Source organism: Myotis myotis, unplaced genomic scaffold, assembly GCF_014108235.1.
Source record: "Myotis myotis isolate mMyoMyo1 unplaced genomic scaffold, mMyoMyo1.p scaffold_m19_p_1, whole genome shotgun sequence".
Taxonomy (NCBI): domain Eukaryota; kingdom Metazoa; phylum Chordata; class Mammalia; order Chiroptera; family Vespertilionidae; genus Myotis; species Myotis myotis.
Genome location: NW_023416313.1, coordinates 49,106,300 through 49,131,835, shown reverse-complemented (window position 1 = coordinate 49,131,835; position 25,536 = coordinate 49,106,300). Strand labels below are relative to the sequence as shown.

Sequence of the window (25,536 nt, the reverse complement as noted above, 5' to 3'; positions counted from 1 at the left end):
TCTCTCCTCTCTCCCTCCCTTCCCTCCTCCTTTCCACTCTCTGAAAAATCAACAGAGGAAATATCCTCGGGTAAGGATTTAAGAAAAAAAGCCCCAGCCTTACTAAGTCAGGTGATTTCCCAAGACAAGTTTTCTGTCTCCGAGATACTGGAGGTGCAGAGTGGTGAGGACCCTTCAGGCTCAAGACTAAGAAGATGAGTTTGGATTCTGACAGCCTGGCTCCCTGCGCAAAGGCTCCCCAGTGGTGTGACCTTGAGCAAATTACTGAACCACTACAAGCCTCAAATTCCTCACCAGAACAGCGGGGGTGGGTTGGCAGAACCTGTGTTTGGGCTTATTTTGATGCTGAAATGAGAGAGAGTCGGCAAAAATACTTGGCACATAAATATTGGCAACTTTTTAGCTCTTTTTAAAAAAAAAGTTAAAGGAGGAGGGCCTGTTGAACAGAAAAGGCTCTCCTCCCCCTTATAAAATCCACATAAACCTTTTTAGAATTTGAACGTGAGCAAAAGAGGCGGAGGGAGGGACGGACCCCTTTCTACCAGTTCGGGCTCTCCTGCTGCCCTCCGCTACCGACAATCGTTTCCTCACTAATCTGGCGGGCGCAGCGTGCACCCTCCGCACCCACGTGAGCGCGATGGGTGGGGGGCGGAGGGGGGAGTAGCCTCCGGCCGCAACACTCAGCGCCCCCGCGGGAGGGAGCGCGCAGCGGGACCCGGGGGAGCGGCCCCGGCGGGAGCGACCGACTTGGCTGTTCCGGGTCCCGCGTGACCCAGGGGGCGGGTCGCTCGCGGGCTCCGCCTCCAGCCCTCCCGGCTCCTCCTCCTCCTCCTCCTCCTTCAGCGCTTCCCCAGGCTCCGCTCCGGCCGTGACAGCTGCGATCAGGCTGTGGCCGTCCCAGCCCGAGCCATGCACACTGCGCGCCCGGGTGCGCGCCCGGCGCCGGCGCTGGCGCTGCTGCTACTTTGGGCCGGGACCGGGGTGCCTGCCGCCGCCGCGCCCCCAGCCCCGCCGCTCTTCAACGTGAGCCTGGACGCGGCGCCCGAGCTGCGCTGGCTGCCGGTGCTGCAGCACTTCGACCTGGACTTCGTGCGCAGCGCGATGGCGCACATCCTCGGGTGAGCGCGGCGCCCGACCGGGTCTGCGGGGACGGGCTGCCCGGCGCGGGCGCGGGAAAGCCCACAGGCGCGTGTTTGAGCCGAAACTCAGCCCCTTCCCTCCCTCTGCCACGGCCTGGTCGCCCACCCCTCCCCCGCACCCCGGCCCCTGGAATGCGAAGGGGTTGGCGGGGACCAGAACTGGTATTTGCTGCTGCTCTAGGCGGCGTCGAGCTCGGGGATGACCCGGCGCGGCTGGTTCGGCTTTCAGGTTCGGTGTCAGCAGCGGCACGCCCGTCCTCGAACATTCCAGGTCAGGGTGGTGCAGGAGATGTTGCCCCGGCCGCTCAGCTACTGAGCCGGGGGACGCAGCCCACGCCCGCCTGCGGACCCTCCCAGCCCGCCCCTTTGGGGACCGCGCTCGCGCGTCCTCCCTCCCGTGGAGGTTTCCTTTTTCTCTCCTGGAGGCTGCGGATCGGGTGATGCGTAACCCGAACTGTCAGCTCCCCGGGGAAGGGGGGCAACAGCATGGCTCCTAAGAATGAGAGCCGTAGGTCCCCCCAACTCCCCAGACACACACTCGCACCCCGGCAGCCTCTGAGCGCAAACACCCTCGTGGCTTTTCTTTTCCAGGGATAAGGTCCCCAAGTGGGTCCACGCAGTGATGCGAGTGGCGGTGGGGGAGCTGGAAGGCTCCCTGCCCCAGCCCTACGCCGATGAGATCCGCGGCATGTGCGACGCCCTGGGCTTCAGCCTGGCGGACTGCATCCTCATCAACTTGGCCTACGAGTCCACCGCGTGAGTGCCCGGCTGGCCAGCGACTCTGGCCACGCGAGTGGGAGCGGGCTTGTTTCCAGGGAGACAAAAGCGGGGTGGTGTCTGGGCCGCCCAGAAACCCGCAGCACTTCGTCTCTGCTTCTCTGGTTAAATCTGAGCAGCGGGTCATGCCTGGGCTTCCCGCAGGCAAGCGGCTTCTCTGACCTCCACCCTGAGCTCTCCCTCTACCTGAGGCCCCCTTTCTCCCACCACCAGTCTAGGTGGCACCCCACTTCGGAAACTCTGCGCAACGTGTACTTTCCAAGAAGTTTTTGGAACTCACCCCACTCTCACCTGGACCCTCTAGTTAACCTGGTGACCCTCGGGCCGCCCTAGCACTGACTTGTCCCTGCAGTCCTCCCCCCTCCCATGTCTGTCATAGCTGGTGATCCGGATTCCTCTTTCCCGGTCTGTTCCCTCCAGGGCTGGGCCACAGGCCAGCCAATATTTGGTGTGCTGAGCGGGGATGATAAAATGCCGGGCACAGACCTGGAAGCAATATGGAGTGCCTGGTGGATCCCAGGCAAAGGGCAGGGAAGCCTAAAATCTCCATGGGCTCAGTAACAGGTCCTGGAATTAAGAGGTTTCTGCCTTCAGGACTTAATTGTTTTGCTACCAGACCAGCCTCATCTAGTAACATCTTGCATTTACTTAAACACATTGCAGACCAGTAGTTTTATTGCTAGCCTTACCCAGTGGCCAGGTAAGTTTCTATTGAACGAGTACAAAAAACATTTTACATAAATGTTAAAGGCACGCTTTAAAATTAAATACCCATTGCATTTTGAAGTTATTTATTACATGTTCTTACAAGCTAATATCTTTTTAAAGTATGGTACTTTGTAAAACACTGTGTAATATGAAGCGAGAATTCTCGTGATTCGTCCGCAATGTGGTAACAGCTTCTGGCTACCAAAAGATTGGTGAAAAAAGTTATTGGGATAATGAAACTTTACTGCCGGGAGCTGGTCCATGCTTGCTGTTTCAAGGGACCTGGCATATATGGCATACTGTTCTTAATATGTTTGCTCACCTTCTTGGCACTATGTGTTTTAACCAAGGTCTCTGAGAAAGGTTGTTTCCCCAGGTAGGGATTTTCCCCTGAAGTTAGGGAGGGAATAAAACCTCTTAACTAAGTGCCAGGCAGTTAATTAATCACTTTAACTATGAACAATCATGCTTAAGCTACATAATCTTTACTCCCTGGAATGGAGATAAGAAACGCCCTAACCTTTGTAATAGAGATTGATAGGATTGAATCAACTGGTATAAATACAGATGTAATAAGACAGCAAGACACAGAACTTAGAACACAGAACTTAGAACACAGAACTTAGATTGAGAGAACATGGCAAAAGATCCTGGACTGAACCTGACTACAGAAATTGGCAAGAGAACCTGACTAGAACCTGGTGACTGAACCTGGCTGGAGAACCTGGACAGAACCTGGCTGGAGATCCAGACCAGAACTTGGCTGAAGATCCTGGCTAGAGATCCTGGATAGGCTGCTGATCAACTGAACGCTGTCTCCGTGTCCTTCCTTCTTCGCCGACTCCGTCTACACCTTTGGGGACCCCTGGACCTGCTGGGGTTGGACCCCGGCATCTGGCGCCCGAACAGGAACCCCTAGGTAAGCCCCACTCCCGGGATGGATAGGACTCCACCGTAGGAAGAGGGTGGATAGTCTTCGCCGACTCCGTCCACACCTTTGGGAACCCCTGGAACAGGATTCCCTTAGGTAAGCCCCCCCGCACTCGGGATGGATAGGACTCCACCATAGGAAGAGGGTGGATAGTCTTTGCCGACTCCATCCACACCTTTGGGAACCCCTGGAACAGGATTCCCCTAGGTAAGCCCCCCCCCCCATTGAGAACCCCCACACTCTGGACGGATAGGCCTCCACCAGGGTGCTACAGACCCCCCTATAGAGGATAAGTAGGGTAAAAAGGTGGATAGTACAGAACTTAGATTGAGAAGATGTGCCATACTGAGTCCAAAGAAAGAAGACTCTGTATTGATCTTTAGATTAAGAAGATGTGCCATACTGAGTCTAAAGAAATAAGACTCTGTATTGATCTTTTAACACATATGCTTGCTAGCAGAGGAATTAAGGTTACTCCCAGTCAGACAGAATGTTTTATACAAGGGGTATGTCCATGCTTTTCTGAGGAAGGAAAGGTAAATGTAATGGCATGGGAGAAGGTAGGCTCAAGGAGCCTTATCCTTAACCCCACTGCAGCCTTTCCACCCTGGGAAAGTGCAGGATTGGCAAGCTCTCCCTGGGGTGATAGATCGGGACTCAGGTAATAGTGGAAAGCGTCAATCCTACTCTTAAAATGGATATAAGAGAGCATTTGGGGGTTTTCTTTTTAATGCCTGCTTTTAAAAAATAAAAAAGGGGGAATTTGCCGGGAGCTGGTCCATGCTTGCTGTTTCAAGGGACCTGGCATATATGGCATACTGTTCTTAATATGTTTGCTCACCTTCTTGGCACTATGTGTTTTAACCAAGGTCTCTGAGAAAGGTTGTTTCCCCAGGTAGGGATTTTCCCCTGAAGTTAGGGAGGGAATAAAACCTCTTAACTAAGTGCCAGGCAGTTAATTAATCACTTTAACTATGAACAATCATGCTTAAGCTACATAATCTTTACTCCCTGGAATGGAGATAAGAAACGCCCTAACTTTGTAATAGAGATTGATAGGATTGAATCAACTGGTATAAATACAGATGTAATAAGACAGCAAGACACAGAACTTAGAACACAGAACTTAGAACACAGAACTTAGATTGAGAGAACATGGCAAAAGATCCTGGACTGAACCTGACTACAGAAATTGGCAAGAGAACCTGACTAGAACCTGGTGACTGAACCTGGCTGGAGAACCTGGACAGAACCTGGCTGGAGAACCTAAGCAGAACCTCTCTGGAGATCCAGACCAGAACTTGGCTGAAGATCCTGGCTAGAGATCCTGGATAGGCTGCTGATCAACTGAACGCTGTCTCCGTGTCCTTCCTTCTTCGCCGACTCCGTCCACACCTTTGGGGACCCCTGGACCCGCTGGGGTTGGACCCCGGCACTTTACTGCCACTACCCCCTGCCCCTCCTCCCCTGGCATCTTCCAAGAACAACTAGGCAGAGCAGGTTAACATGCATTGTGACTGCATTTCTCGTCAGGAAAATGTTTTAAGACACAAACTTGTTAAAGTGCTTTGCAATTGAACTAATTTTGCCACTCTTTATCTCCCATTGTTTCCTTGTTCTGGCATGTGTCTTTCTCACTGAAAAGAAAAATTGATTTTCATATACACTTTCACCGTCTTTTGTTGGAGTCACTGATTGAAACAAAAGTTCCAGGAAGAATATTATAACTTTGGGATGTGATGTTAAGGTACATATTGAATTGCCTAACAATACAAAACACAGGCAGACTCCACTAACCTTAACAAAGGAAATGTTTTATTCTCATTTCTGATGTAAGTTTAAAGGCTTTTTGAATCAGGATAAGACTAGCTACCCCATATTGAGCCCGCTGGGTGCCAGGCACTGAAGATGGTATTACCTTCTGTGATGTGGAAACCAAGCCGCTGCTACTGAAAGCACGTATGTCTCTGTTGTGCCACAGTGCCTTTCCTGAAGCAGAGCCTGCCCCCCAAGACCCCTGTGCTGCTGGGCTACCTCATTTGGGCATGACATGGAAGTAGTGTTGTCTTGCCAGTTTTGAAAAACCAAACTTTGCTTTAGCCACTTGCAATGTTTTATCAGTCCCCTCCTTGACATGAATTCTTTGAAGTTAAGATCGGAAACCTTGGGAAAAGCTTCCTTCTTTAAACAAACATAAAAATTAAGTAACATTTCTTTTCTCCTAACTATAAAAATAATATGTAATCATTCTAGAAAATTAATAAGTACAGAGAAGTGAAAAGAAATTAATGATATCCTGTTACTCAGAAATGGCCATCAGTTCTTCAAGGTGTTTCCTCTCAGTTTTGTGTGGATAAACATATCTTCTTCCCCATTCTCCAGAATTGGACATGCTGTATGTAAATATCCTTTTCACATAACATTTCATATCCTCAAAAAATTTACATACCTTACCCCACCCCTTCCTTCTTCCTCAAATGACTTCTCTCTGGCTCCTTCCTGTTAGCTCTGTGCAAAGAGTTCTAAAGGGGACAGGAAAAATGCAAGCGCCTAAAGAGGTGACCATTCTTCCAAGGAGAGAAAATGAAACGTTTGTGGAACAGAACGGTTTAGTGCCAATCTACTTGCTCTGAGAAGTTCATGGGTTAGAGAGGTGACCTTGAGCAAGCTTTGAACAATGTATTGAATAGGCTACACTCTGCCATGCAGAGGAATAAGCAAAGTTCAGTTCTAGTGGAGCCCAGATGGGTCAATTCCAGATTTAGATTTAGGATGAAATTCTCTTTCCATATGTTTTCAATGCCGTGTGTGCTGAGGGCAAAGGTCTAGTAACACTGAACGCTGATGCGCTGTGTCCAGTGTGTTCTCACCTGGAATTGTGAGTCCATAGTTTTGCACAAGGATTATATAGTGTATGTGTCCATTGTAATGAGCAATAATTGTGTTTTACTTTAATGATTTATCTTAAAAATGAAAACCTCATTTTCCTTTTTCTTATTTTTTTCATTCATTCCTGTTGAACTTTCCCCCCTTTTCTCAGATTCTGCACCAGTATTGTGGCTCAAGACTCCAAAGGCCACATTTACCATGGCCGGAATCTGGATTATCCATTTGGGGATTTCTTACGCAAAATGACTATGGATGTACAATTCTTAAAGAACGGGCAGGTATAGTCCATACAGCATAAGATTCAGAAATCCGAGACTTGATAACCCAAGTTAGCAATCATGGCCTGCTACTTAAATGTGTTATCAGTTTAAGATATAAAAAACATCAAACTCCTGGAAAAGCAAAACCAGAAGAGAGGTTTACATCAATTATGCTTATAGAAAGAAGAGTCATCTGTTATTATTAGCATAAAGAGGTCAATGCATATTCCTTGCGGAAATCTCTATAAGGGTGTGGTCTGCCGTCCACTTATGACACCAAGCCAGCTCTTTCCTCTGCTTGCCCTTGTTCAGGGGGGAGGAGGGCCTGTGTAGTTTAATGGCTAGAAACACCCAGCTTTGGGGTCTGACAGTCCTGACTTTGAATCCTGCTTTTGTCACTTATTTCCTTTATGAACCTGGGAAATCACTTAAACCCATTTTGCAGACTACAGCTCAGAGGTTGATAATTACTTTATGGTGATAGTTATTTTCATCATAGTACGGTCTAGTAACACTGAAAAGAAAACCACTGCTGAGCTGTATTCTGTGGTGTTACTTATTTAAAAGTATAGTCTAATAGGTACTATTGTCACATTTCTGTATAAACTTTTAGGGAGATGGCATTCATCAATATTCATTGATTATACATAGCAGGCTATTGCTATGAAATGGAACAGAGCATGCTAAAGCCAGGTTTTGGCTTTGAGGGACATTGTTTAAGGACAAGGACTATATTTTGTTTGTTCTTTGCATTTAGAGGTTGAGTCACAGATATGAAAAACTCATTTACTCATTTGGTCATCTGCATTTACAAACAGAATCTCTTATTAAAAGTTCGAACAGCACCGGGTTTCCCACATGCGGCCACTTGTAGGATGGAGCTGCTTAACCTCCTTTGTGTGGGAACCCCTTTGGTGAAGCTGCTGATCCCTTCTTAGAATTATGCTTATAATACATAAAATAAGAGGTATGGGATTGCAAAGAAAACCATTAGGTTGAAATACAGCCATTTCATTATTTTATTTATTCTTTTTTAAAAAATATTTTTTATTGATTTCAGAGAGGAAGGAAGAGGGAAAGAAAGATAGAAACATCAATGATGAGAGAGAATCATTGATAGGCTGCCTCCTGCACACCCCCTCCTAGGATTCCAGCCTGAAAACTGGTCATGTGCTCTGACCAGGAATGGAACCATGACCTCCTGGTTCATAGGTCAATACTCAACCACTGAGCCACACAAGCCAGGCAATTTTATTTATTCTTAACACATTAAATAGTAAAATTTGGCAGTGGCTTTAATAACTACCATAATTTTCAGGGTAGTGACAAGTGTGAATGATATTTCAAGTTATGTATGCATAGCATAGCAAGATAGGTATGATACCATTATGTGTGTGAAAATACCTGCAATTTCTGCTGGTGACAGAATGACAGGCACTGCTATGATGACATGGTTTATTGCAGGGGTCCTCAAACTTTTTAAACGGGGCCAGTTCACTGTCCCTCAGACCGTCGGAGGGCCGGACTATAGTTTAAAAAAAAACTATGAACAAATTCCTATGCACACTGCACATATCTTATTTTGAAGTAAAAAAACAAAACCGGAACAAATACAATATTTGTATTTGCATGTGGCCCGCGGGCCGTAGTTTGAGGACCCCTGGTTTATTGCATTATTCATTACAGAAGAAATGAAATTTCAGTTAGAAGTTAGTGAAAATAAAGATGTACCTTTTTTTCCCATCCAAGGTCATAGGTCCACTGAATTCTATCCAAGGTTAAACCTTCTACAAGGTTATTTCAGAGTTTTTATTCTATTATGTTGGAACCTTAGAAGAAAAAAATCCATGAAATTGTGGGGCAAAATAAGGTGATTTCAAAGTATATTTGGTTGGATGGTAAAATGGTACCTTATCTCTTGATTTCAGGTTGCATTCACTGGAACCACTTTTATTGGCTATGTAGGATTATGGACTGGTCAAAGTCCTTACAAGTTTACAATCTCTGGCGACGAACGAGGTAATCAAAATGAACGCCCAAGCATCCTTGTTCATTTTTATCCGAGTACTTCACTCACTCACCCAACAGAACATGTAGAACAACTACTACACTCGAGGGCATTCTGGTGAGGTTAGACGGGCAGTGGGCACGTCAGCAAGGAAGATGACTGCAGGTAGCTATAAGTGCAAGGAATTAAAACAGGACGATGTGATGGAGAATGAAGGAGGGGCAGGACGCTTTCTATAGCTAGAGGGTCCAGGAAGGCCTGACTCACGGGATCCTGCCAGACCCCTGCCAGGCTCCATGCATCCTGATGGGTTCAGTAGTGTGGTCACAGAAGGGAGAAGGAGGGAGGGGTGGGGGGAGGAGAGGAGGGCTGAGGCCATGGTGCAGGGCATGAGGAGTTTGGAATTTAAGCGCAATGGAAGCCCTTAAGGACTTTAGGCCAGGGCGTGAACAGATATTATTTATATGTTAGCTCTCACTTTGGCAGCTCTGAAGAGACTGAGTTGTGTTGGATTAAGATGGAAGCAGAGACGGTTAGGAAGCTGTGGTGATCTGGAGGCTGTATGATGGCCTCCACAGGCAGCATCTGTAAAGCACTTTACAGTGTCCTGTGCACTTTCTCCTAAGTTTCCTCATTAGAGCCTTACAACGGTCCTTCTACACTGGCAGGGCTGATATTATGAACCCCTTCACTGAGCAGAGGAGGAAACAGGCTCAGAAGAAATGAGAGCTAGTAGGTGGGGAGGTAGTTCTCAAATTGATTTCACGGGTCCTGGCCCAACGCTCTGTTATACAGCCGCTGCCCTTCCACAAATCTCAGGGACATCGTTCAGTTCCACAGTATGTGGGAAGCCAATGGTAACCTCTTGTCTCTGTCCTCAGGAGCTTACAGCTGAGTGAAGGAGACAGGCACAAGGAGTCTCTTAAAGTTTAGTGTTGGTCATTGATGAACCCCACTGACTTCCTGTTATTGTTTCCTCTGATTAGGTTTATTCTTTTTTTTAATCTTTATTAATCATCCTTACCCAAGGATATGTTGAGAGAGAGAGAGAGAGAGAGAGAGAGAGAAACATCAATCAGTTGCCTCCTGCATGAGCACTGACCAGGGATTAAACATGCAACCTGGGTATGTGCCCTGACTGAGAATCAAACCCTCAACCTTTTGGTGTATGGGACGACGCTCCAACCAACTGAGCTACACTGGCCAGGGCTATAGTAGTCAGTTCTTTATCCTAATGTATTTCTTCAACATTTTCTCAAATGTCAGCTATGTGTGAGCCTGTTTCTCAAGTGGTACTCCAACCACAGCATGACAGTTATTAAAATTTTACACAGAATGTCTGTAAACACATATATATTTATTAAAAAGTGGGCTTTGTTTCCATCATTTTGCAACTCAGATTGTTTAACAAACTGATTAGTAGAACCTAAGGTATGAGCAGTTTACAAATAATACACATTTAATTAAGTACTGTCAAACTGCTTTTTAAAAATATATATATATTTTATTTATTTTTTACAGAGGAAGAGAGAGAGATAGAGAGTTAGAAACATTGATGAGAGAGAAACATTGATCAGCTGCTCCTGCACACTCCCTACTGAGGATGTGTCTGCAACCTAGGTACATGCCCTTGTCCGGAATCGAACCTGGGACCTTTCAGTCCACAGGCCAATGCTCTATCCACTGAGCCAAACCGGTTTCGGCTGTCAAACTGCTTTGTAAAAACTTTTAAAAACCTTATTTGAATGAAAACTATCTTTTAATCTGCTAAGATTGAGTTGAAATGCCTGAACAGTAAGGTAAGATCTCTTGGTTAATGGAGATAAGATATTCAGTTACGCTTCTGGGCATTATGGAGAGTGGCAGCAGTGCCTCTAACCACCGTGAGAAGGGGTAAGGATATGAAGACTAACTAATGGCATAGAGATGAAGAGCCTTAACTAACCACCTGGCGGTTAAGATCTCAGACTCCAGAGCCAGCCTGCCTTGGTTATATCTTGGTGCTGTCACTTGCTAACTGGGTACCCAGGACCAAGGTGCTTAAACTGTCTGTACTTCAGTGTCCTCATCTGGAAAGCAGGGATGATAATCACTGTTGTGAGGATGAAATGAGTTCATGTACATGAAGTGCACAGAGCAGTGCCCGGCACACAGTAAGGGCTGGTGGAACATCTGTTATTATTACCACATCCCCAAGCCTGACTTCTGAAACCCAGATTGGAGTACCCATCCATCGTCTCAGCATCTCTACCTTGACGTCTACCGAGTATCTCAAACTTCACGTGCTTAAGCAGATCTCTCGACTTTTTCTTTCCTTTTCTTGCCCTCACTCTGCTTCCACCCAAATCTGTTCCTCTCTTGGTTTTGTGTGTCTTAGGAAATGGCACTGCTAATCAACTGATGTACCAGGAGATTCTTTGATCTCTAATATAGTCCTAAGTTTAACTTTTCCTTTTTGGCTGTCTAGTCATCCTCATCCGTCTTCTGCTTCTTGGAGGGTTAGTTTTAAGTGGAGTCAGCTTTTCAGGGAGTCAACTCTGTCTGAACAACCACATAGCAGATGTTCAATGCTTATTTCTTGAATGAAAAGTATTCTTTGAAAATAAGTCCCCTATAGAAAAATTTCAAGATGTTAAAAAGTAATTTTGGGAAATGATTGTAAATTTGTTGTTGTTTTTTTAAAGTGAGTCCCAGTCAAACTTAAAGTCATGAAAGATATATATACTCTTTACAGTCTTCCTAATACTTACTGAGCCACTTCTGATAGTTCCATAAATTTATTTTGCCTGAGGTAATTCATAGAGTGATTTCCTTTAAGATAATTATCATTGCTTCCCGGCACCAGAAATTCTGTGTAGAGATGTGATACACACACACACATGTTTACACAGAACACAGAATCTTTGGTGCCTGAAAACAATGCTTTTAGCTTCATCTTTGAAAACTGGATGCTAATAAAATCACTCTTCATCTACCAACCTTCCCCCCTTCCCCCACCAGCTTGGACTATGGGAAGGAAGCAAGACTTAAGGAATTTAAAAAAGTGGCAGCAATTGTGTGTACACTTACTGTTCCTTCACCTCGGCAGATAAAGGCTGGTGGTGGGAGAATGCGATCGCTGCCTTTTTTCAGAGACACTCTCCGATCAGCTGGCTTATCCGCACTGTGAGTATATTGACTGGAGCCCACCTCACCCTGACTTCATCTTCTGTGACACTCTGTGCCATCTAACAATGTTGTTCTTAACGTAAGAAGCTCCTGCAGCCCTAGCTGGTTTGACTCAGTGGATAGAGCATCGGCCTGCGGACTGAAGGGTCCAGGGTTCGATTCTAGTCAAGGGCACTGCCTGGGTTGCAGGCTCGGTCCCCAGTGGGGGGCCTGCAGGAGGCAGCCAGTCAATGATTCCCTCTCATCATTGATGTTTCTAACTCTTTCTTCCTCTCCCTTCTTCTCCAAAATCAATAAAAAATATATTAAAAAAAAAAGAAACTCCTGCAAAGCATAAGCATCTAAAGGTTTGCAAAGTGCATAACGACCTTTTGATAGTATGTTAAAGTGGTAAGGACAGATTTTAATCAGCAGTATAATACTGCAATGGGAGAAAGCGTGACTTGCACTCAACTTTGATTTGTACAGCGGTACCTGGGTGTTTTAAAGGGAGAGTGGGTAATGGAGGAGGTGAGGGGGAACACAGGAGAGTCAGAGAATTGACAAATTACAAAAAGCCAAAAAGAGGGATTGTTTGTGTAAAACCTGAGTTTGCTAACTGTTAGGCTCCTTCCCTCCAGCAGACCGGGAGACAAGGGCCCTATCTTCAGGTGTTGGCTGAAACAGACAGTAAATTATTTTGTCAGTGTCCAGGGAGGAAAAATTGTCTTCGACCCTTCTAGGTTATTCTGGCTGGTTTAATAATCAAATTGACATGAGACAGATTAGCAGGAGAAACAATATTTAATAACGTCTATACCTCTTGTATAATACCCAGGAAAACTGTAACTCTCACCAAAATGGTGGAAGCCATCACCTTAAATACGTTCACTGAAGATAAAAGGAGACGTTGAGGGTGGGGAGTCAGTTATGGGAGGCAACCAGGAAAAAGTATAGCAAGAGTAAGATTTTTGTTTGTTTTTATTGATTTCAGAGAAAGAAAGATAGAGGGAGAGAGGGGTAGAAACATCAGTGCACACCCCCTACTGGGGATCAAGCTCACAACCCACGCACGTGCCTTGACCAGGAATCGAACTGTGATCTCCTGGTTCATAGGTCAGTGCTCAACCCCTGAACCACATCAGCTGGGCAAGAGTAAGATTTTTAACAGATCAGTAGTTATAAAATAGTCGTGGGGCTGTAAAGTACAACATAGCAATAGAGTCAATAATATCCTAATAACTATGGATGGTGCCAGGTGGGTACTGGAAATATTAGGGAACACTTTGTAAAGTATATGATTTCTAACCACTATGCTATATGCCTGAAACTAATATAAAATAATGTTGAATGTAAACTGTAATTGAAAAAATTTTTGAAAAGTAAGATTTCTATGCAGATTTGAGTCTAAGCTTTCTCCACTGATAACAGTTTCTAGAGATTCATATACCCTTATTCTGGTACAGTTAGGGAGACACCCTCACAAATGGAGAGTTCTCTGATGAATGGAAATGCCTTTTATAAAGGGTAACTTCCACCTGGTTTCCAAAGCTTCTGCCATGTCTGCTGTTTCTTAAAGATAAGCAACTTAAAATAATCCTTATGCCACAGAGACATATTTGGGGAGGTAAATTCTGCTCCCCTACAGCAGCCTGGGGTTTTCTTGGGCAGTCACTATAAGGGGGGGGGGGGGGGGGGGGGGAGGAGGGCTAGCGTCGTAGGGATGTGGCCTTGAGCTGTTGGAAACTGTTAGTGTTTGTTCCAGTCTTTGTAGGCCGAGGTTAAGGCCTGATCAAGAGGAGGGCTCAGAGGAGGCTGGCCAGAGTTTGGGCAAGGAGAGAATCTTGGTCCTAGGCTCTAGTTTTCCAAGATAGCTGATTGAAATAAGAGATAATACTATGCTTTTCTACAGACATAGATATACCTCCCCTTTAGAAATCCCAGTGGCAAATATTCGAATTAGCAAAACAATTACATTAGAAGGTAGCTCTACACAAAACAAAAGGAGCATCTCCGTTACAGGACCTACCAGATAGCAGAGTTCCAGGCTGAATGTAAGTTGTCCTTCTACCATAGAAGGCTAGTGTGGCCCAGTGGTAGAGCACCAAAGGGTCGAGGGTTTGATGCCTGGTCAAGGGCATGGACCTGGGTTGCAGGTTCATTCAGACCCAGTTGGGGGAGCATGTGGGAGGCAACCAATTGGTGTGTCTCTCTCACATCCATGTTTCTCTCTCCCCCTCCCTTCCTTTCACTCTAAGAAAATCAATGGAAAAAAAATATCCCCTGGTGAGGATTAAAAAACATGGGGCTATTATGAATAACCTGCCATAATTTACATAAAGTGTAATGCATAGATATTAAGAGTTTAGTTCAATGTATTTTGACAGTTGTACTCACTCATATAGCCATGCCTGTAACCACAAACAAAATAAGACACAGAGCGTTTTTAAGTCCCTGGAAATTTCCCTAGCGTCCTTTCTAATAAGTTCCCAACCTCCTCTGACACCCAGTCTTCCCCCAGGAAACCACTGTTTGACTTCTGTCACTACAGAGAACTTTTGCCTGTTCTAGAATTCATATAAATGAAATCATAGTATATGGACTCTGTTTCTTTCACTCAGCATAATGTTTTTCAGATTTATCCATGTTATTTGTGTTACTAGCTTGTTCCTGTTATTACTGAAAAATATTCAATTCTATGAATATTCCACAATTTATCCATTTTCTTGTTGATAGACATTGATTGGGTTGTTTCCAGTTTGGGTTATTATGAATAACCTGCCATAGAAATTCTTGTACAAGTCTTTTTGTAAACATATGTATCCATTTCAGTTGGGTCATGCTTAAGGATGGAATTGGTGGGTCATAGGTAGATGTATAATTAATTGAGGTATATAAATAAGTGCCATACAATTCACCTATTTAAAGCATGCAACTCACTGGTTTTTTATATACTCAACTAGAGGCCCGGTGCACAAAAATTTGTGCACTCAAGGGGGAGGGGGGGTCCCTCAGCCTGGCCTGTGCCCTCTCGCAGTCTGGGACCCCTCAGGAGATAACGACCTGCTGGCTTAGGCCTGCTCCCGGGTGGCAGAGGGCAGGCCTAATCCCTAGGTGCAGCCCCTGGTCGGGCTCAGAGCAGGGCCGATTGGGGAGTTGGGGCACCGCCCCCTGTCATGCACAGAGCAGGGCGGATTGGGAGGTTGTGATGCCACCCTCAGTCACGCTCAGGGTAGGGCCGATTGGGGGGTTGGGGCACCTCCCCCTGTCACACTCAAGGCAGGGTTGATGAGGAGATTGCGGTGCCACCCCCTGTCACGCACAGAGCAGGGCCAATCAGGGGGTTGGGGCGCTGCCCCTTGTCAGGCACAGAGCCGGGCCCATCAGGGGGGTTGGGGCTCCGTACCCTGTCACACACAGAGCAGGGTCGATCGGGGGTTGGGGAGCTCCCCCCTGTCACGCACAGAGCAGGGCCCATCAGGGGGTTGAGGAGCTCCCCCCTGTCACTCACAGAGTAGGGCCAATAGGGGAGTTGGGGCACTGCCCCATCACACACAGAGCAGGGCGGATCAGGGGGTTGGAGCGCCGCCACTGTCACACCCAGGGCAGGGCTGATGGGGACGTTATGGCTCTACCCCATCACAGAGCAGGGCTCGTGGTGGTGGGGGGAGGGGTTGGGGCGCCGCACCCTGTCACACACAGAGCCGCAGGGTGATCAGGGGGTTGGGGAGCTCCCCCTATCAGGCACAGAGCAGGGCCGATCAGGGGGTTGGGGCACCTTCCCCTGTCAGGAACAGAGCAGGGCCGATAGAGAGGTTGTGGCCCCGCCCCCGTCACACACAGAGCCGCAGAGCGATCAGGGGGTTTGGGCGCTGCCCCCTGTCACGCTGATCCCGATGCCAGGAGGCCTCTCAGCTCCGCTGATCCCGGTGCTGGGAGGCATATTACCCTTTAACTATATAGAATAGAGGCCTGGTGCATGGGTGGGGCTGGCTGGTTTGCCCTGAAGGGTGTCCTGGATCAGGCTGGGGGTCCCCACTGGGGTGCCTGGCCAGCCTGGGTGAGGGGATGATGGCTGTTTGCAGCTGGTCACACACCCTTCAGGGTGGGGTCTTCACTGGGGTGCCTGGCCAGTCTGGGTGAGGAGCTGAGGGCTGTTTTCAGGCTGGGACTGAAGCTCCCAACTGCTCCTTTTTTTCTTTTTATTCTGGGCCAGCTTTAGCTCTGAGGCTCCAGCTCTTAGGCCTCCACTCCTGAAAGCAGGTATCTGGTTTGTTTTGGTTCTGTAATCGAAACTCTGTATCAATTCCAGCCCTGAGATCCCAGCTAGCTGAAAGCAGGTTTCTGGGGTTTTGTTTAGCTTCTATATTCATTACAATGTTTCTTAAACTGCAAGCTCAGAGGCCGGCAAGGCAGGGAACGTTGGAGTCCTCTGTCACTGAAGCAAGCAAGCCTCACGTTAGTTTCAAGCTGCCTGGCTGCCGGCCGCCATCTTGGCTGGCAGTTAATTTGCATACCTCGCTGATTAGCCAATGGGAAGGGTAGCGGTCGTACGCCAATTACCATGTTTCTCTTTTATTAGATAGGATATACTCACAGAGTTGTACAGCTGTCACTACAATCAATTTTAGAACATTTTCATTTCCCTTAAAAGAAACCCTGTACTCATTAGCCGTCACTATCTATTTCCTCCATTTCCTGAGATAAACATAAGGTACATGTTCTCACCCACAGTTTACCTCTGAGTGAAATAAGTCAGCACTGCCTCCAGTTTTTCTTACTGGTGTTCTTTTGCTTTTTTTCTCATACAGTTCTGTTAGAGGAATGCATGCTTAGATAGCAGTTGGGGGATGGTATAGGCAGCAAATAAAAAAAAATGAAAATGTTTCATCAGTCCTGTTGCCTCACTTTATAATTTTGCTGAGTTCAGAACAAATAACTCAAGTCTGAATACCTCCCCCCGAACAGCAATATGTATAAGGCAGGGGAACGTCCACATGCCCCTGCCCTGGGATGGTGGGTTATGGTGCTGAATGTGGTGCCTTTGCAGACATGAATATTTTGAATTGCTCTTTGATTTGGCCCTATCCTCACCCTGCCCTTGACACTGTGCCTCAGCGGTGTTCAGGATGGGTGAGCAGAAAATGTACTGCTTTTGCACAGGGGGAGAAGGTTGATTGTGAAGGCGCGGGTGGGACAGGCAGGCCGTCCAGTGCAGGACATTCCTGTGCGATCAGTTGGAGGAGGGTCATACTTGGAAGCTGAAGATCTGGAAAGTGATTTCCTGACAGTCCATGCCACAGACCGTGGGAAGTCTTCACGAAGCCCCAGGGGTCACTGAACACCAGTTCAGCTCACTACTCTAATGTGGCAGCTCTGAGCCTTTGCCAAACCCTTCCATGGAGATAGAACTCTCTTCCCCATCGCCACTCCCAACCCCGCAGCTACCACTGTCACCACTCTAACTTCTGAGTCTCTTTGGCCTCAGCTCACGTGATACCTTCCTGAGATGCCTCCTCGATGCCATGGGTGAGGATGGTTCCCTTGCTCTGACTTCCATAGCGTCTTTTCCTTGTTGACACTCATTACATTGCATCACCATTTTGTTGATTTTCCTGTCATCCTTAGAAGTTTGGGGAGAACAAGGCTGGGTCTGTTGTATTCACTGCTGTCTCCATACCACATGGTGTCTAGCACATACTAGGTACTCAAGAAATACCTGTTGAGCCCTAACCAGTTTGGCTCAGTGGATAGAGCATCGGCCTGCGGACTGAAGCGTCGCAGGTTTGATTCCCGCCAAGGGCATGTACCTTGGTTGTGGGCACATCCCCAGTGGGGAGTGTGCAGGAGGCAGCTGATCGATGCTTCTCTCCTATTGATGTTTCTAACTCTATCCCTCTCTCTTCCTCTCTGTAAAAAATCAATAAAATATTTTTTTTAAAAAAAGAAATACCTGTTGAGCCCAGCCAGTGTGGTGCAGTGGTTGAGCGTTGACCCATGAACCAAGAGGTTACCAGTTCGATTCCTGGTCAGGGTACATGCCCGGGTTTCGAGTTCAATCCCCAGTGTGGGGCGTGCAGGAGGCAGCCAATAGATGATTCATCACTGATGTTTTTATCTCTTTCTCCCTCTCACTTCCTCTCTGAAATAAATACAAATATATTTTAAAAATACCTGTTGAAAGAGCAAATGAATGAGGAAACAAGGGGAGTGGTCTGCTTAGAAAAACACGCGGCCCATGTTTTCTGAGCTGGGCCTAGAGCTTGTCAGCAGTTCTTCCCTTCTGTGGGAAAAATCCTGGGCAGTTGGCTCCCCGCTGAGGTTTCTTCCATTTCAAGAGTCCCGATGACAAGAGGATGAAGTCAGAGCAGTTCAAGGTTGTGACCGTGGGTTCATATATCAGGAGGATGTGCTTTGGACCGCTTGGCCATCGACTGGTATGACTGATGATGCTAACACAGGTTTGTCTCTGTTCAGACCCTGAGCGAATCGGAAAACTTCGAAGCAGCTGTTGACAAACTGGCCAAGACTCCGCTTATTGCCGATGTGTACTACATTGTTGGTGGCATGTCCCCCCGGGAAGGCGTGGTCATCACGAGGGACAGAAGAGGCCCGGCAGACATTTGGCCTCTCGATCCTTTAAATGGAGCGTGAGTAGAACGAAAGGCTCTGGTCATTTCGCATTAATAATCTATATTTAATTGATGAAACTGGAGGTATTTTTCATTTTTGTATATTTCTTCTCTACTTAATGTCTCCAATGACCTTGGAAAGATAAGATGATGTGCTGTGTTGTAGGTGGTTCCGAGTGGAGACAAATTATGACCACTGGAAGCCAGCGCCTGCGAGGGATGACCGAAGGTGGGGCTCTCTCTGCTTCCCAGTATATTCTGTGGTCAGGAGAACGTACCCCTCCTTCACAGGAACTATCTAGCACTACAGGTGCTATCCCCTCCCAGAAAATATACCTGGGCCCCCTTGCCAGTGCCAGGTGGCGGTGAGATAGAGTGTGGTGGGGACACGAGGGAGAGCCTTTTGGCAGTTGGTCGCGTATTGGGAGCGTAAGGCTGGCTCTGGCTGGTGGTGGGGAAAAAAGATGATTTCAGTTCTCTTGAGTCTCTGTTCAGCCATCTGTAAAAGGAAAAGGTAGAGCAAGATTCATGGTTCCTATGTAAGACTTTTTTTTGGAAGGAAAATCTTTTTCATACTGAAATAAATAACTAGACCAGTTGGGGGCTTTTGTTGTCCCTGCTAATTTTGCAGCTTCTGTGGTTATAAGTCAGTGCATCCTCAAAGAGCAGATATTCCCCTTGGCTATACGGCCCCTTGGGGTTTGGTGGCAACTGTTCAACCTGCAGCGATAGGTTCTTCCCCAGCCCAGCTTCCCTGAGCAGATGGGGCCAGTGGGCGCGACTGTTGGATTCATTCCACCGAGGGGGTCTGGGAGTAGGGAGGAAACATGCTTGGGGGCCGAATCTGTTTTGAGGAAAGGGAGATAAGGAGGCTGGGCCTCCCATTGAGTCTCCCCAAATGAGAACTGGTGGGACTCAGGGTTTCCTGAAGTGCCAAGTGACCTTTGACCATTGTCCTTACAGAACACCCGCCATCAAAGCCCTTAATGCCACGGGCCAGGCCAACCTCAGCCTGGAGGCCCTCTTCCAGGTAACTTCATTGGGACGCCCAGTTTTCGCTCAGGCTGTTTGGTGTCTTCGTTAGTAGTGACGTAAGAACACTTTCTCCTCTAAAGTCAAGCAGATGTGGTAGAAGCAAACGCTAGAATAAAAGTTTTACCGGGCCGAAACCGGTTTGGCTCAGTGGATGGAGCATCGGCCTGCGGACTGAGAGGTCCCAGGTTCGATTCCGGTCAAGGGCATGTACCTGGGTTGCGGGCATATCCCCAGTAGGGGATGTGCAGGAGGCAGCTGATCGATGATTCTCTCTCATCGATGTTTCTGACTCTCTATCTCTCTCCCTTCCTCTCTGTAAAAAATCAATAAAATATATTAAAAAAAAAAATTAAAAAAAAAAAAAGTTTTACCTGGTTGAAAACATTTTTTTAAAAGTCAGATGACATTTTCTGAATTTGCTTCTGTGGGTTGAAGTATCCGTCTTCACCTACATTTTTCTGCGTGTTAGAAAAAGGGACAGATGTGATAAATGGTCACATCTGAATGTGCAGGATGTTAAAGGATGCAGAAGTCTGTAACTGTCACTCAGGCCGAAGTGTTAAGGGGTTTTATTCTTCCTGTATGGATTTCTTCTCCACTCTGACAGTTTTTATAATACAATTTTCTCCTGTGCAGGTTTTGTCGGTGTTTCCGGTGTATAACAAGTAAGTGGCATCTGTTCACATCTGTTCTCACGTCACCCCAGAAGGTGGACTCATGTGCCCTTTGGCTCAACAGGGATCTGAGGGCTCCTGTGGAGCAGGCTTTCTAGGTGCTGTGGAAATGGCAGTGGACAAAACAAAGTCTGCTCTCACGGGACTAGCATTCTGCTGGCCCAGGAGAGGTAGATAAACAAGTATGTCATAAGTCAGGTGACAAGTCCACCAAGAAAAACAAAGGTAAAGAAAAACAGAGCTGTTGTCATCCTAACTCTGTGTGGGAGCCCCTTCATTTCACTGTTAGATCTAAACTTGAGACAGCTTTGGCCTCCCTTTGTCTTCCTGGGGAGGTTCTGCTACCCTGGGCTCATTCCGCAGATCACTCGGTATCTAAGTCCCCATGCCCGTGACAGTCCACAGCCTGGGACTGTACCCACATCGTTTTCTGAAGCGAACCACTGGGCTGTCACCACCACTGCCACAGGAAGCTCTTAGTTAAAGGTGAGAGGCAGCCACCTCCAAACTCGTAGGAGGACCTGAACTTCACCATCGCCGCAGGCTGGACAGCTCAGCCTTCTGGTGATCGGTGATCGGCCCCCTCCGGGTGCTGTCCATGGCCTTACCCACACCTGAGGCCGCTCAGGAGGAGTGCTGGCACCTTGTTTTGCTTCCGTGGTAGGACTTAACTGACTAAAATAAAGAGGAAGCATCTGCAAGTCGATACAGAGTTTTAAGTTCTGCTCAGTACATTCCAGAGCCGAGCATTGCCTACCGACTCCTCAGCCTCACTTCCACTTTCTCCAAGACAGAAATATCAAAATAGTATTCTTCAAGAAATAGCGAATGCAGGTAAAACCTGTAAAGTGGGTTTTAGTTTCAAATACCCAATGGCTTTTTTTTTTTTTTTTTTTTTTTTTTAAAAAACAATCCTCTTTTACACAAGCACAGAATAGGAGTTTTCCTGATGGCCTCGAAAGTAACTCGTATATGGTGCTTTAAGGTTTGTTATGTGTAATGACATTTTCAAAACTGGTGTTACTCTTTTTTACTTTGTACAGTAGTAGGAATATATATCTCAAAATACCTGTTCTAAAGGTTTTTTTTTTTAATGGCCTGATGAAAAGATGAATGCTAAACAGTTTGTTCCAGAAACAATATTCTAACAACCAAATACAGAAAAACCAAATTACCTAGTCAGTCAGTATTTTACCACTCTACCCAAATGAGCTACTTGGGTAACAAGTGGTACCCAGTGGTATGCTAGTAAACTAGCTGTTTGGTGGGGACCAAAAAACAAAGAAAAGACCCCCCTGATTTGTAGTATTTATTAGCCCCCATGGGATAAGTACTTCTACCTGGGAGTACTTATTTCAAGCATACAATTGATTTATAAATGTCCTGCGTATTTAACAGCTGGCTCTCACCAGCCGTTAGGAACTGACTCCAAATGCAACACTGGCTGTACTCCTTCTGGAAAGGCACAATTTTGCCTTTTTCGTGTTCATTCAAAAGATAGGGATTAAAAACCTGTTTTTGTGTTCTTATAGTTTTTTTTTCTTTTTTTAAAATAAATCTTTATTGTTCAGATTATTACAGTTGTTCCTCTTTTTCCCCCCATAGCTCCCCTCCACCCGGTTCCCACCCCACCCTATGCCCTTACTCCCCCCCCCTCACTGTCCTCATCCATAGGTGTACGATTTTTGTCCAGTTTCTTCCTGCACCCATTGCACCCCTTCCCCCCTCCGAGAATTGTCAGTCCACTCCCTTTCTATGCCCCTGATTCTATTATATTCACTTATAGTTTTGAAAATAATTATATAAATTATGAATATATATTTTTAAATTAGCATTATAATAAAATACTTACGTTTACTTTAATAAAGCATTTCAATGTTGTGAGTAACCCTTATAATTTTAAATAGCTGCATAGCAGTAGAATGTAGTATAATTGAGTTAAGCATTTTCCAGTTGTTAGGTTTTCCTCTATTAAAGCTCTGAAATAAACACATTTGTGCAATTCTCTCTCCGCCTTACCCACCCCCACCCCAACTTTTGAATATTTCCTTTGCCTGGATTCCCAAATGTGGGGTTACTAAGTTAAAGGCTGTAAATGTTGAAATGACTCTGAAATGTTTTGTTGAAATGACTCTGAAATGTTTTGTTGAAATGACTCTGAAATGTTTTGTCGAAATAGAATGTTAGAAATCATAAAGTTTACGGAGTCGCATTTTTCTCTGTTGTGTAATTGAAATCCCAAGAGGAACTGCACTTAAAGAATAATCACCACTAAACTTTAGACAATAAATTTTTTAAAAAAGAATAATCATCACTGAGCCAGAATTAACACAGATCCCTGACTCTCGGGCCCTTTACTGTATGAGGTTAATAGAAATAAGCCTGAACAGAAGTTAGCTCTATGCTGTGCTATAAAATTACACTCACCTGCAGTAGAACTCCATGCTCTGCTGTGGCTAAAAGCAGAGAAAATTTTAAAGCCGTGTTGGAGAATAGAATTATCGTTAAGGTAAATAAACAGCCAAGGTCCTCATTCAGGAAACATGCCCTTAGTGCTTTCTTTAGCTGGGTGTCTGATTCAGCTGTAGGGCCCAGGGCCACTAACTCTGCCTGTTCTTGAGCAACCCAGCTCCAAGTGCTTTGAACATGCATCCCAGCTAGTGTCCAGCACAAGTGGTAGGTGAAGGGAGTGAAGGGAAGAGGCCCTTGTGTGTGCACCTGGGCTCAGGTTGTTCAGGTCTCCTGCTGGGCAGAATGACGCAGAATGTTGAGTAAATGACATCATACTTTCATCCTTGGATTTGAGCAAGTGGGCCTCCTATCTCGATTCCTGAGCCCTGGCCATCCTCGACCCTGTCTTCCTTTAAAATTCCCCTGGGCCAGGTGCATTTGCCCACCCAGTCTGGCTCAAGTACTCAGGAATTCTTAGCTCATTTCTGTGGGAGGCGGTGGTCTCCTGATGGTGGTGTGCAGCCATTGTGGGCATCCTGTGGCCAAGGAATGTTTGCTGGGGGTCATGCATGAAGCCTAGATGCAAAGGCTGAGGTGTCCACATACACGTCCCCCCATTCCCCAGCAGCGTAGGGCAGAGCAAGGGGTGAGGGTCAAGGCTGGACCTCCCTCAGTGCCCAGCATGCAACTCTGAGAAGTCTGAGAATTTTAAAATTTGAACGTGGCCTTTCACAGTGTCATCAAAATAGGAGGAACGATCACCTTGAGTGTGTGGTCCCTTGAATTATAAATTTTAAATATTCTGACATATGTGGGCCTCTGTTGGTATTCTTACCCTAGGTCCCAAGTGTTAGGGAAGGGCTTAGTATTTTTTTCTCTTCTTTGGAATACTAGGGAAAATGATGCCTATATAAACATTTCTCTCATTATTTTCAGCTTCACGGTTTATACTACAGTAATGAGCGCTGCCAACCCAGACAAGTACATGACGAGGGTCAGAAACCTGGGTTAAAAGGAAGTAAGCAGAAGAGTGAACTCACCTGCTATGAAAGGTTTGTTAAAGTTTGTTGGGGGAGGTAGAGGTGTGTGTGTGCTGGTATTTCTCACAGAAGATGGTAACATACTTAACATTTATACATATATGATGTTATCATATCATTTGTGTCAAATGAATGTCACTATTAGGTATTTATTTTGAATTGTTTGTATGAGAGCGAATCTCCTGGTGCCTGGTACCCTTTGCTCCCTTATTAAAACCTATGCTCAGGGCAAAGTGTTATCTCTTCATTATATGGAGAGGAAAATAGCAGGTAGGGCTTACGTGTCCCCAGAGTAATAGTGAGGTAGGCCCATCACCTTTGCAGCATAAGACAGATACTGAGGTCACGGGATGCTTACAGAATTCATGTTAGGCATCAGTGAGCTCATGGATGAGAGGAAGGACCTGAGGAAGGGGTGGGAACCCTTTTTGCTGAGACCTTCTGGGCAGCCACCTACTGATAGGACACCTTTTCCTACTGCAGGGATCTTCTGGAGTTTGTGAACCTGGCTTTGGTTTTGGTCATTCACTTACCCTGGGGATGTTAAAAGTCAAAAACAGACTCATAGATAGAAAGCAGGCAGACCGCTGGGGATTGCGGGGAGGTGGTGAATGTAGGAGGTGGGGTGAGCAAAAAGAAAACTCATGGACAACAGTGTGGTAATTGCACAGGGGAGGGGGAGGGTGGAGCTAGAAGAGGGTGGAGGTGGAAGAGGGCATAGAGGAATGAATGGTGATGGGAAAAATTCAATTTTTTAAAAAAGTCAGTTTTTGAATTAAAGGCATTTCTTTCTCTTTTTTTTTTCTTTCTTTGCAGGTGATTTTTTAAAAAATGAATTCTTGAAGAGCTGCACGTTAAAAAATAAAACAAAGTGAAGGGACTGTATTATTTTACTAGAGGCCCAGTGCACGGATCCATTCACCAGTGGGGTCCCTTGGCCTGGCCTGCACCCTCTCACAGTCCGGGACCCCTTGGGGGATGTTGGACTGCTGGTTTTGACTCGATTCCCCGAAGGCCAGGTCAAGGGACCCGCATCAGGCCTCTAGTATGCATATAAGATCTTTGGTTAATCTCTTCCCGCCCTCCCCCCCCCCAACTTCCCTCTGAGATTCATCAGTCTGTTCCATGTTTCTATGCCTGTGTGTTGAGTGTCTGCTCTCTGTGCATCATAGCTACTGGTTGGACGGTGAGACGGTCTCTTAGGCTTTTATGTATATAGGTGAGCAATATAGGCTCATTCCTCATTAAACTTTTCTACTGTGTGAAGTTGGGGGGGGGGGTTAGCACGAGGATCACTTTGGAGCTTGTTTTGGTAAAATGGGGAGCAGGCTCCTTGCATTCCCTTCCTGTCACGGTTTGCCTTGCCCCTCCCCAAGCTTCCTCTATCCTGGCTTGAATGACTAACTCAAAGATAATTGGTTTCAGAGGTCAAACTGTATCCCAGCTTCTCACTATAGCATAGCTATGTTGTCATACCTCAGCTTATAAAGAAATAAGTTCTTTGTTCATTATGAAGTGTTTGTGGAAGAGTCTGAGAAAGAAAAATTCTTCTCAAAGAAATGGAGCTCTCATTTGAATAGAGCCTGTTTGGTTTGTTAGTCTAACCTTTGATTACGTATTTCCATGTGATGGGATTCTCATTTTGTATAATGTTTCTAACCTGATATACCTCCTTTTTCAAATAGCCACTTTCTTACTGCTTTTTGAAAGCAATATACAGCCAAATAATTTCTAATGGTCACTTATCATTAGTTAATAAAATGCTGGAAAAGATGTTGGCGAGGAAAATAAAAATTTCCAAGATATTTAGTGCTGTGTTCTTCCCACCTTCTGAACAGCTGTCCT

The 25,536-nt window shown here is 46.1% G+C and overlaps 1 protein-coding gene across 4 annotated transcripts; it reads left to right on the top strand.

Annotated features, from left to right (window-relative positions):
• Positions 1-830: 830 nt before the first annotated feature.
• On the top strand, positions 831-24,553 carry NAAA (N-acylethanolamine acid amidase). Of its 4 annotated transcripts, XM_036336802.1 has the most exons (11): positions 832-1,118; positions 1,731-1,895; positions 6,596-6,722; positions 8,633-8,723; positions 11,801-11,877; positions 18,337-18,509; positions 18,658-18,720; positions 19,455-19,521; positions 20,163-20,191; positions 23,588-23,703; positions 24,508-24,553. In XM_036336802.1, exons 1-10 carry the CDS (start codon positions 910-912, stop codon positions 23,661-23,663), a joined length of 1,077 nt encoding a protein of 358 aa, XP_036192695.1. In that variant the 5' UTR covers positions 832-909; the 3' UTR covers positions 23,664-23,703; positions 24,508-24,553. The 4 variants fall into 4 exon arrangements, 3 of the variants coding, with proteins under 3 accessions (XP_036192701.1, XP_036192710.1, XP_036192695.1); XM_036336808.1 differs by lacking the exon at positions 18,658-18,720 and having other exon boundaries at positions 831-1,118; XR_004972204.1 differs by lacking the exons at positions 18,658-18,720; positions 19,455-19,521 and having other exon boundaries at positions 831-1,118.
• Positions 24,554-25,536: the final 983 nt, after the last annotated feature.

Coding starts and splice junctions, on each gene's coding strand:
- NAAA (XM_036336802.1), top strand. CDS start 910: ATGCACACTGCGCGCCCGGGTGCGCGCCCGGCGCCGGCGCTGGCGCTG. Junction 11,878..18,336: donor TCAGCTGGCTTATCCGCACT/GTGAGTATATTG, acceptor GTCTCTGTTCAG/ACCCTGAGCGAATCGGAAAA. Junction 18,721..19,454: donor CCTGCGAGGGATGACCGAAG/GTGGGGCTCTCT, acceptor TTGTCCTTACAG/AACACCCGCCATCAAAGCCC.